Source organism: Bufo bufo, chromosome 1 (genome assembly GCF_905171765.1).
Source record: "Bufo bufo chromosome 1, aBufBuf1.1, whole genome shotgun sequence".
NCBI classification, from domain to species: Eukaryota; Metazoa; Chordata; class Amphibia; order Anura; family Bufonidae; genus Bufo; species Bufo bufo.
Genome location: NC_053389.1, coordinates 282,571,832 through 282,584,686, shown reverse-complemented (window position 1 = coordinate 282,584,686; position 12,855 = coordinate 282,571,832). Strand labels below are relative to the sequence as shown.

Sequence of the window (12,855 nt, the reverse complement as noted above, 5' to 3'; positions counted from 1 at the left end):
AGAGATCCTGCTGAAGATCTTATCAGCTATATTCAGGATCATAATCCCTGACAAGCAGAGCAGAGAGGAGGATGAGGCAGCTCTTCAGTGTTGTGAAGTAACTTGTCCTCCTGTGTGATTAGAACAGGTTTTGTGTGTACTAATATGACGGCAGCCATTTTATTTCCCCTGATGACTGCTCCCTAGACAAAACGAGCCATTTAGAACTAATAAAAGGTATTTTGGGGAATATATTTATAATAAAGTAATATTTAAGTATTTTCAGTAATTTCATTTTCTTAATTCCCGGAGAACCCCTTTAAAGAGGTTAAATTAATATGACTAATCCTAACCATATGTAGGATCGGTCATGTATATATAGGGGTCACTGACTGCAATGAAAAGGTAACCACACATCTAATGACCATGCTAAAAATAGGGAATAAACACAATTTTTTATGGCTCATAGGAGTCTTGGTTGCCCCACCCCCAGTCAGTTGTCTGAATACCCCTTTAATTTAAAAAAAAGCAGTAGTAAAAAGTGTAGTTTTCAGAAATATTCACTTATATATAACATACAGACTGTAGTGATGCAAGATAAAAATATATATCTGCAAAAAATGTGTTTAACGCTTTTTAGTTTTTCCAATTAGCAGTAGGTCAAACACATCTGACAGACTAGAGGGCCTCTGGACAGTGCTGGGTCAAGAAATAATAACAAATAGGAGATGAAGATCTTGTGCTAGACGCTCTAAGATGAAATCCTGCTCTGGATGTGGGAGATTTCAAGTACAGGAAGCAGAAGCTGGAATGCATCTTGAATATAGGAAGCGCTGTTTGATGCCTGTGAAGAAGAAAGGAAGGATGGGGTCAGTGGGACTGATAAGGGGATCACGTTAACATATTTAAATTTTACCAGAATTTCCACAGAAAATGCTATCCATAACACTAGAAAGAACAGATGTAGACAGAAAACTACGTACAGAGACCTCCCTCAGAGAAGACTGGAAATCAGTTTGGTTTTAATCAGGTTGGTTGTGCAGTGCTAGCCTTAGGGCTGTGCGAACTGTGAGGACATTTCTGAAGAGGACACAGGTGACCTGGTACCCGAGGACAGTGACAACTCTTTAATGACCACTGATATGCATTTTTTACTGCATTGCTGAAGTAACCAGACATGGCCACTGCAGTGAAACAGCTGACTGGAGGGGATGCTGGGTCCCCACCAATTTGATATTGAAGTATAGGTCGTCAATAGTCCTGAAAAACCCCTTTACGACTGAGTGCGTATGATGGGGTTAATATTAATTGCATTACAGCACATTTACGCTTTGTAAAACAGTTTTACTAGATTACTTGAAGTATGGAGCTTTTATTTGTTCACTATTTTTGCACAGTCACATACGCTTTATTTATCTGTATACTACTTTCTATAAAGGTACACGCCCCAAGCAAAGTTTTGTTGGGGGCCCCTGTCCCACGACTAAGCTCTGCCCGTCACACCGCTAATATAAATAGTGCCCCTTTGTGTGTATTCAACACAATACAGTTCCCCCCAACATAGAATGGTGCCCCTTTATGTGCCCCCAACACAGAAAAATGCCCCTATATGAGCCCCCAACACAATATAGTGACCCCAACACAATATGGTGCCCCTTTAGTGTCCCCAAAATTAATACTTGCCTAGCCCACGGTTGCCACAATGAACGGGTAGGTCTCAATGTGCAGATTTGCTCTGGTCTGTCTAGAGGCTAGGCACAATGAAAGTGGTGCTGTTGCCAGGGGTCAGTTAAAAGGGGCTTTCAGAGACTTTAATACTGACCTATCCTCAGGAAGGCACAAGCACTCACAGTAGCGCCGCAGCCTTCTCTCAGCTTTCGCTAGGCCAGTGACGACACGTTCAACGGTCACGTGGCCTAGGTGCAGCTCATCCTCCTAGAAGTGAATGGGGCTGAGCTGCGATGCCATGCACAGCCGGTATACAATGTACGGCGCTGTGCTTGGTGAGCAAAGAGAAGGCCAAAGTGCCTTCTCAAACAGATGATCAGCGGGGGTCCTAGGTGTTGGGCCCCCACTGATCAGATACTAATGACCTATCCTGAGGACAGGTCATTAGTATTTAAGTCTCGGAAAACTCTTTTAAGGGCTTCCCTGAACTTTGGGGCCTCACACATTTGCGTGGGTGTCAAATGTACCCTTGAGTACGTGACATAGGTGGGTGTCAACAGAAGCTACCACATAGGGTACGATCCAATATAAGGCTGACCCTGCACTTAGATTATGCACTGCTGTAGCTGGGAGCCCAATATCAACCCAATCACATAAGAAAACATATAAGATGATGAAATAGGACAACGACTAAATGACCAATTATGTAACTCCGCTAGGCGTTAGAACTAAAGATTTCATAACATAAATATAATATATATATATATATATATAAGATGAAAAAGGGCAGCACTCCACTGGATAAAAATTATATTTACCCATAAGACTGTAGCGACGTTTCGGCTCTTACACAGGAGCCTTCCTCAAGCAGCTGCTTGAGGAAGGCTCCTGTGTAAGAGCCGAAACGTCGCTACAGTCTTATGGGTAAATATAATTTTTATCCAGTGGAGTGCTGCCCTTTTTCATCTTATACAATTCGTTGGATTGGCTTTTATCCACATTGGGCCTGTGCACCCTTTCTTCTATATTTCATTGTGACGGTGCTGCCATCCCTTTTTTTCTTTTTTTATATATATATATATATATATATAAATATAAATATGTCGGAAAAAGGCAGCACTCCAAGAAAAAAAATGAAAAAAAATCTTTTTTCACCTCAGTGGCAATGGCGACGTTTCGGCTCTATACCAGAGAGGCTTGAGAAAGGCTATGGTATAGAGCCGAAATATCGCCATTGCCACTGAGGTGAATAAAGTATTTTTTTAATTTTATTTTCTTGGAGTGCTGCCTTTTTCCTACTTATTGTTGTGGGATTGACTTTTCCCAGTGGGCCGTGCACCCATTACCATTTTGAGGCTGTGCTGCCCTTTTTTTCATTATATATATATATATATATATATATATACACAGTACAGACCAAAAGTTTGGACACACCTTCTTATTCAAAGAGTTTTCTTTATTTTCATGACTATGAAAATTGTAGATTCACACTGAAGGCATCAAAACTTTGAATTAACACATGTGGAATTATAAACATAACAAACAAGTGTGAAACAACTGAAAATATGTCATATTCTAGGTTCTTCAAAGTAGCCACCTTTTGCTTTGATTACTGCTTTGCACACTCTTGGCATTCTCTTGATGAGCTTCAAGAGGTAGTCCCCTGAAATGGTTTTCACTTCACAGGTGTGCCCTGTCAGGTTTAATAAGTGGGATTTCTTGCCTTATAAATGGGGTTGGGACCATCAGTTACGTTGAGGAGAAGTCAGGTGGATACACAGCTGATAGTCCTACTGAATAGACTGTTAGAATTTGTATTATGGCAAGAAAAAAGCAGCTAAGTAAAGAAAAACGTCCACATGTGTTAATTCATAGTTTTGATGCCTTCATAGTCATGAAAATAAAGTAAACTCTTTGAATGAGAAGGTGTGTCCAAACTTTTGGTCTGTACTGTATATATATATATATATATAAAAAAAAAGGGAAAGTAGCGGCGGCACTGGAAACAAGCAATATGGGTGCTATGTCCAGGGATATTGCTGCTTACCCCAGATGTACAGGAACGAAGAAAGGACAGCACTCCAAGTAAAAATATACTGGTCTTTAATCACCCATGCAGATGGCAACGTTTCAGCTCCAAACAAGAGGCTTGAAAAAGGCTCTTGTTTGGAGCTGAAACGTTGCCATCTGCATGGGTGATTAAAGACCAGTATATTTTTACTTGGAGTGCTGTCCTTTCTTCATTCCTATATATATATATATATATATATATATATAGTAGGAAGCCGATGGAAGGTATGTGTCACCGAGATTCCTGGCCTCAGTGAAGTAAGAGCCGGTATTTTCAGGTGTCAGCAGCAGCTAATTTTAGTATGGCTATATAGCTGATCCGGGACGGCTCTTACTGGGAGTAGTCAAAGTGATGGGTGGGTGACTACTCCCCATGTTCCAGGACGGGTCTTGACTGGCCTATAAAAAACCCAGCCAGAAGTCAGCTGTGAGTGATTACCTCTCTCTGACAGAGGTGCTCTGGGAATCGCTGGTGTGGGAACTGAGACCTGTGCTGGGCTGAAAAGCGGAGACCTGTGTGTTGGGAGAGCAGGCCACCTAAAGCCTGCATTTTGACTGCTGGAGTCAGAACCACTGACAAGGTGACGTTTTTTGTTCTGCACGAACTTTCTACTTGGTGTGAACAAACACCAACCTTGCAAAGAATGTTTTTTGTTTGCCCTTATGTGTGAGTAAAAATGGACATTTGAATTACAAACTTGTACTTTGCCTCTGTACTGCACCCGCTTATCCCAACTACCAGAGCGTATCCTCACAATATATATATATATATTCCATATATTATTAAAGCGCCATTCATTCTATGGCGCTGTACATACGATAAGCAGTGCACATACATAATACAGACAATTGCACTAAGCATGAACAAGACGAGTTACAAACTGGTACAGAAGGAGGGGGCCCTGCCCGTGAGGGCTTACAATCTACATGGTATGGGAGAAGGACACAGTGGGTGCGGGTGAAGTTGGTCATGGCGGTATAGAGGCAGCAGGGTCACTGGTTGTAGGGCTTGTCTGAAGAGGTGGGTTTTCAGGTTTCTTTTGAAGGATTCCACTGTAGGTGAGAGTCTGATATGTTGGGGTAGCGAGTTCCAGAGTATGGGGGATGCACAGGAGAAATCTTGGAGGCGATTGTGGGAAGAGGCGATAAGAGGAGAGGAAAGAAGGAGGTCTTGTGAGGATCGGAGATTGCGTGTGGGGATGTATCGGGAAAGTAGCTCATAGATGTAGGGAGGGTTGTGGACGGCCTTGTATGTATTTGTTAGTATTATGTCATCATATTATATATTATGTCATCATTACTTCGGTATGTGACATCACTGTCAAACAGTCCTAAATTGAAGCCTATGACAAGATGCTAAGTACCTGGCACTGTCACTGTTCACACGTTGCAGTAATGGTATGATGCAGACCCACAACATCAATACATAAAAAATTCAGAACACACGTTCGTTTTTTTAAAAATGATATTCCATCTCACCCATTCTTATACATAGTTTTTATTCACTTCTATAGAAGCTTCATTAAAGAAGTAGTTCTAAGAAATAGGTCTTAAAGCGAGATTGCACTCAATTAAGTTAGGAAGGGTGGGTCAACACAGCAACTGTTCTATCTCACAACTAAACCTTAACAAAAAAACAATTTGTACAACCTCTTTAAAACAATGAAGAATGTACCTAGAAACCATAAGGATGGACAGCAAGCCCCAAGATGTGACCCACTCCCCACAGAGCTCTGGAAACACACTAAACTTTTATTAACATCAAATTTTTGTGCTGATTTCATAATATACCTGTAGAGGTGAACAATAAATGCAGCCACCACTGGGGGGAGCTACAGGTAGGTGTCTATATCTGTATACAGTAAGAGCCCCCTTGAGACACTATAGGTAGCTGCTATGAGTGAGATGGCAAGCAGGCACGGCTTTCCACAACAGACCCCATAGCAGCCGTGTACCTCCCCTCTATGGAAGGTACAGTAATAAAATGTAGTGGCATAGAAATATTTCTTATTGATAGGACTCACCTCCAGAAATACTCCCGTGATTAAAGGGTTCAGGATGTCAGATTTTTCAGAGGCCTGGAAAGAGCATAAATATTAGATTTTCCATAAGTAACTGACATAAAGAATGTGGTAATCCTGTGCTAGAGGAAATCATGAAGAGCTTAATATGGTTTACCCATGAACAACATATGACCAATCCACAGCACAGGATCGTGTCTGATTGTGGGGGCTCGACTGTAGAGACCCCTGCCAATCATGGCTACCTCATGCAGTCCCACAGAGTTGAATAGAGCAGTAGTGGACATGCGTGATTGCCGTTCCATTCAAAAGGGGAAACACGAGAACCATCTTCTCGTCATTGGCATGGTCTCCATAATTGGACCTCCACCAATCAATTATTCTCTTTCCTGTAGATAGGGGATAAGTATTTTTCATCGAATCTCTTGACATCATCTATATAAATTTAAGACAAAACTTAAGATACAAAACATATAATATAAATGGTTTCCCATAGCAACTAATAAGTCCTTCACTTGCTACATGTGTGCATGATGGGGGGACGCAGGCATTGGTATGGGTGCCCTATTAAAGGGGTTTTGCATGATTTTGATACTGATGACCTTTATTTCAGGATAGGTCATCAGTATCTGATATGTGGGGGTCCGACACCGGGGACCCCCACCGACGCTGTGGCCTTCTCTGTACTTAGCAAGCACAGCGCCGTACATTGTATAGCGGCTGTGCTTGGTATCATGCTAAGCCCTATTCACTTCTATAGGGCTGAGCACGATACCAAGCACAGCCTCTGTACAATGTATGTGGTGCATGGTGACCACGGAGACGGCCGCGGCGCTCACAGGTGCCGATGCCTTATCAAACAGCTGATCGGCGGGGGTCCTGGGTGTTGGACCCTCACCGATCAGATACTGATGACCTACCCAGAAGATAGATCGTCAGTATCAAAATCTAAGGAAATCCCTTTAAAGGGGTTGTCCGAGTTATATCTATATATGTTAAGGTGGCTTATAAGGTTATTAAAAATACATTTGTAATTTAATCACATTATTTATTCTGCAGTGTTTCTGAACTGCCGATGTGGGTCACGTGACCCCTGACGTCATCCACCAGGCTTCGGTGGCAACGTCTCGTGTACAGGCTTCTCCCGACACGAAACGTCAGAGCCTTGTGTGCCTGCCCCCCCTCTCTCTCCTCTGGCTGCCGCGGCTCCTGTGGGGGATCGCACATGCGCGATCCTTACCAGTGCAGCCAGCGGGGCGGAAAGATTCAACAGTGTGCCCGCTCCCTCCCTGTGATCCAATCTATGACAGCTATAGGTATCTAAGCTATATGACAGCTATAGGTATCTAAGCTATATGACAGCTATAGGTATCTAAGCTATATGACAGCTATAGGTTTCTAAGCCATATGACAGCTGTATGTATGGTATTTAAGCTATATGACAACTATATGTATCTAAGCTATATGACAGTATATGTATCTAAGCAATTTGACAGCTATATGTATCTAAGCTATATGACAGCTATATGTATCTAAGCTATATGACAGCTATATGTATCTAAGCTATATGACAACTATATGCATCTAAGCTATATGCCAAATTTGGGACAAATGGGTAGAGTATACACGAGACCGGAACTGGGATGGGCAATTGTGATGGGTGACCGGAGAGAAGGAGCTTAGTGAATAGTTTATATTGGAAAGGATGGGTGTGGAGCTTATAGGTAGAGAGTCGGCAATATCTTTTTTGGTGCTCTGACACATTATACCTATATTAGTGGTGCTGTGCCCGTCTCATTGCTGGATAGGGGGTGGTTTATGTAATACTAATATGTACTACAGTTGAAGGGGTATTTCTCTGTATCATGTACTTTGTGTATCGAAAGTTGGATGTGATATATGAAGAGGTCCTGATAAGTTTCTAAATGTCCAGTGGGAATGTATGTACCCATTCATGTATCCTTTGATGTGCTGTTTTTTTTTTTTCCCCTTCTATATGTACATTGGGGAAAAATTGTTAATAAAAAATATTGGATAAAAAAAATTAATAAATACAACCTCTAGTGAAACGTGAAGAAAATGCTAAATTTGACTTGATTTGAAGTAACTAATATGGCCACCATTGCTTTAATCGCTTCTTTCTTCCCTTTTCTTACAAACTACAAAAACATACAAAGCTAGAGCCTGCCACCTAGTGGTCAGTGTACATTATTAAAAAATACTGGCAATTAACCGCAGGATAAATACAAGGAAGATACAAAAATTACCTGCATACATATATAGTGCATAGAGATTTATGATGTAGCTTGTGTCCTGGATGCTGTATGTAATGGCAGAGCTGCACTGTACTTACCCCTGCGGTAGTCAGGAGAGTGGTCATCCTCTTAGAAAGCTGTGATAGCTCCTTACACAGTGCAACAGTCATTCTGGTGAGGAGAAAGTTAAGAAATAAAAAAATACAAAACAACATAAAGAGGTTGTCCTCTTTATACAATGCATTTGGAAAGACTTCAGACCCTCTCACCTTTTCATATTGTTACGTTGCGGTCTTGTGCTAAAATAAAAATCTATTTTTCCCCAGCAATCTGCACTAGGTATCCCATAATGACAAAGTGAAAACTGAATGTTAGAAATGTTTGTTAACTTATTGAAAAGGAAAAACTAAAATCTTGCATTGAATTGTCCCGTTCTTTATTCTTTTTGGGATAAAGTACTGCGGATAATAGTGGCTAAAACGGGCATTGTATGTCCTTCTGCAATAAGGGCTGTGATTCTGGGCGATCTGATCAGTAGAATATTAATGCTTGCTAGAGTTGTGGTGGTTTGACACTGGTGTACAGAAAACTCCCCCCAGATAAGTAAATGGGAGAATGTGATCTAGCTGGTTAAAAGATAGAAACAGATCTATTTCAGAATGCAGGGGGAAAAAGTCTGGTCTCCCTGGACATAGGATTGATGATTTTTTTTCTCACTCTCCTCTTTCTTGGCAGTTACATGGGTTGTGTTGGGTAAATTATTTATGAAAGTAATTTACACTGAATATGTGGAAACTTGGGGACAGGAATTTTTGTAAAATTGATTTTAAAGTATATTTGATCTTTTTGATATTCAATAACGTATACAGCCTCTAGTCTTCTTGGTATGATGCACACCTGAATTTGGGGATTTTCTGCCATTCTTCACTGCAGATCCTCTCAAGTTCTGTCAGGTTGGATGGGGACCGGCGGTGGACAGACATTTTCATGCGTCTTCAGAGATGTTCGATTGGGTTTAAAGAGGATGGGTCACCACTCCTGACATGTCTGTTTTAATAGCTTCATTACATTTCCCATGTAATAACAATTCTGGAGCATCTATTCTTCTGATTCTATGTTGTGCCATTCCTTTATTATTTCTACTAGACGTTATGAATGAATTGCTTGCAGTCTGCAGTAAGGGTAGAGGGGTGGTAACCAGTTGGGGGGGTGTACCTGCACAGTCTAAAAAGGTCAGCACTGATAGGATAGTTTGAGATGTGCAGGTACACACACCCAACTGGTTACCACCCCTCTGTACCCTTACTGCAGACTGCTAGCAGTTCATTCATAACTTCTAGTAGAAATAATATAGGAATGGCACAACATAGAGTCATAAGAATAGATGCTCCAGAATTGTTATTACATGGGGAACGCAGGTAGCTATTAAAACAGGCATGTCAGGAATGGTGAAAAGTCCTCTTTAAGTTAGGGCTCTAGCTGGGCCACTCAAGGATATTCAGAGAGTTGTCCCTAAGCCACCTCTGTGTTGTCTTGGCTGTGTGTTTAGGGTCACTGCCTTTATCTTTCAGCCCAGTCTGAGATCAAGTGCACTATGGATAAAGTTTTCATTAAGAACATCCCTACACTTTGATCCATTCAAGCATTTCCTCAAACCTGACCAGCCTCCCTGTCCCAACCTCTGAAAAACACCCTCACAAAATGATGCTGCCACCACGGTGCTTATCGGTAGGGATGATTTTGGGAAGATGATGAGCAGTGCTTGGTGACCTCCAGACATGATGCTTAGAATTAAGGACAAAAAGTTCAATCTTGGTTTCATCAGACCAGAGAACCTTTAGGTGACATTTTGGGCAAATCTCCAGGTGGGCTTTGAGGTGTATTTTACTGAACAGAGGCTTCTTCCTGGCCACACTGGCATAAAGCCCTGTTCAATGGAATGCGGCAGTGAAGTTTTGGAAGTTTCTCCCATCTGCACACAGGATCTTCAGAACTCAGAGTGACCACTGGGTTCTTGGTCACCTTTCTTACAAAGGCCCTTCTCCCGGATTACTTAAAGAGGACCTTTCATGTTTTTATTTAGTTTAATTAAATACCTTTCCTTGTGGGGTACTCCCCGCTGATGCTGACACCCTGCCTGTTTTTTTCAAATATCACTCGTACGCCTCGATGTGCCCACCTGCAGTTTTCCCACTCAGTATGTTAATCCTGAGCATCGGTACAGGGAGGATAAGACGCCAGGGTTTCTCAATGGACGTCTCCTTCTCCCTGGCTGTGCCGGGATCCAATCACAGCTGAGAGAGTCACAGCCAGGGAGAAGATGAGCTTTTTTTTCTCCCTGGCTGTTCTAAACATTTAAGAATATAATCCACTGTGCTCTTGGGAACAATCTTGCACCTGAGCTCTACAGGCATGTCTTTCCTCCTCATGGCTTGGTTTTTGCTCTGATATGCATTATCAGCTGTGAGACTTTACACAGAAAGGGATGTCTTTCCAAGTCATGTCCAATCAACTGAATTTATCACAAGTAGACTCCATCTTTGAGATGTTTCTACACCTTGAATGATCAAGAGAAATGGGAGGCCCCCAGAGCTAAAATTTCACGTGTCATAGCAAAAAGGTCTGAATACTTAAGTCCATGCGAAATTTTAGTTTTTCCTTTTTAACAAATTAGCAAAAATCCACTTTCTTATTATGAGGCATTGAGTGCAGAATGATGGGGGATTTTTTTTTTTCATTTTAGCACAAGGTTGCTACTATAGAGGGTAGGTCTCTGGGTGACCTGGCATGTCCGCACAGTACACAGACAGCTCACTAATCGTGTGATACTTCATACAAATACTTTCCATATAGTCGGTCTCTGCTCCAGATGACTAGACATGCCAGACTAAAGGAATTTTACTGTGCTGTTCTACTTATATGGCACAGATGTTATTTATCGGAGCTCTGCTTATTTTATCATATGAATAATGACTGGTAATTTTGGACTCTAGACTGCCAGTGATGGACGATATACAGACAGATTAACACTTACTGTGAAAGTGCTTTGCCTCGTGACACTGCTGCAACTTGTGTGTCACCATGCAAAATTAAAGCGGATGTTTTGTGGAAGACTTCTATGGCAGAGGCTGTTAGCTCAGCAAGGCTCCGAATGGCAAACTCATGGATATCCTGACAAAAGAGAAGACATTAAAGAGTATCCTAGGGATCTTAAGAAAAGTGATCAGGGTAAAAATCTATTTCTTTTTATTCCTTTCTTACTTTTTCTATTTGAATACCAACTACATGGACAGATATCATACTGTGTATACACAATGAAACGCAAGTAGGCATAGAACCAAAGCTGTGGCGTCGGTAAGCCATAGTTCTAACGCCAACTCCTGTATTTTATTACAATCCGACTCTGGTTCTGACTCCAGCTCCTTCATAAATGGCCAATAACTTAGTAATAGATTTAGCAATCTAAGGCTCCTAATTATCAAAATCTGTGAAAAGCAGAGTGTTCTAGTGGTGATAGATAATCAGTTCTCACCTCTCCTGTCCTTATGCTATAATCAGTGTTAAGAAGGCATTCTAGTGGTGATAGATAATAGGTTCTCACCTCACCTGTGTTCTCTCCTATCCTTATACTATAATCAGTGTTAAGAGGGTGTTCTAGTGGTGATAGATAATCAGTTCTCACCACTCTTGTGTTTTCTTCTCTCCCATGCCTTATAAAAGTGAAAAACAGTTGTTGTTTTTTTAGTGATGAAAGAAAATAAGTTCTCATTTCTCCTATGTTCTCTCCTGTCCCTTATACTAGTGTTAAAAAGGGTGTTCTAGTGGCGATAGATAATCAGCTCTCACCTCTCCTGTGTTCTCTCCAGTCCTTATACTATAAACAGTGATAAGCATGATGTTCTAGTGGTGAAAGAAAATCAGTTCTCATCTCTCCTGTGTTCTCTCCTGTCCCTTATACTAGTGATAAGCAGGGTGATCCTCCTCTGACCTTTACAGGAAAAACGTACTACTGAGCATGTACAGCATAGTTTAATGCATTGTAACTAAGGGCCTTGGAGCAGCATGAAGATACCTAGTATAAAGGAAAGGAGAGGCGAGAATTGATTTTCTGTCACCACTAGAATACCCTACTTATCACAGTTTACAGTATAAGAACAGGGGAGAACACAGGAGAGGTGAGAACTGATATTCTATTACCACCAGAACGACCTGCTTATCACTAGTATAAGGACAGGAGAGAACACAGCCCTGAGAACCCTCCTATAAAATGACAGGTGTATATTACAGCATATGAATATCATAGAGAGGGTTTGCTTCTAGAACCCTTGAAAAGTGTGGACTCAACATGAACATATTTTATATGGTAATAATATGAAGGGATACAAGATTAATGTAACTACCAACCAACTATTGTAGCCCTGGCTTCGAAGTATCAGCACACTGACACCAGATCATCGTTAGAATCAATGAATGATGTGTCTATGCTACAACTGGTAAGGAAAAGTCACGAGAGGGTGGTAAGTCTTTCTGGGAGAGCAGGTGCCATATAATAGCGCTATGCCAGTTATGATGGCTAACTATGGTATGTATCAGACAGCAAACTCCTGTTCCAGAAACTGAAGGTGGAAAAAACAGAAGCAGAAGAAAAAGGGCTGTACAAAGGTAATTTTCGTACATTGGTACATTTTCATTTATCCCTTGATATCCTTTGTGAAGTCTCAAAGAACTTTAAAGGGGTAGCCCCACAAATTAATATTAATTTACCCTATTCGATCACGCAAAACATAACAACTTTCCAGCTGGAATAATTTTTTTTAAATGTTCCTGCGTCTAGATATTTCAGTTATATGTTTGTTATGATT

At 41.2% G+C, this 12,855-nt stretch overlaps 1 protein-coding gene across 1 annotated transcript in view; it reads right to left on the bottom strand.

Annotated features, from left to right (window-relative positions):
* Window positions 1-224: 224 nt before the first annotated feature.
* FAM114A2 (family with sequence similarity 114 member A2) overlaps window positions 225-12,855 on the bottom strand; it is a 58,486-nt gene continuing 45,855 nt past the window's right edge. Inside the window, exons 11-14 of the mRNA XM_040440171.1 lie at window positions 11,028-11,164; window positions 8,092-8,164; window positions 5,742-5,795; window positions 225-823 (exon numbers count right to left, since the gene is read on the bottom strand). Of these exons, the coding sequence (XP_040296105.1) occupies window positions 731-823; window positions 5,742-5,795; window positions 8,092-8,164; window positions 11,028-11,164 (357 nt within the window). The 3' untranslated portion in view covers window positions 225-730. The remainder of the gene's footprint in view (window positions 824-5,741; window positions 5,796-8,091; window positions 8,165-11,027; window positions 11,165-12,855) is intronic.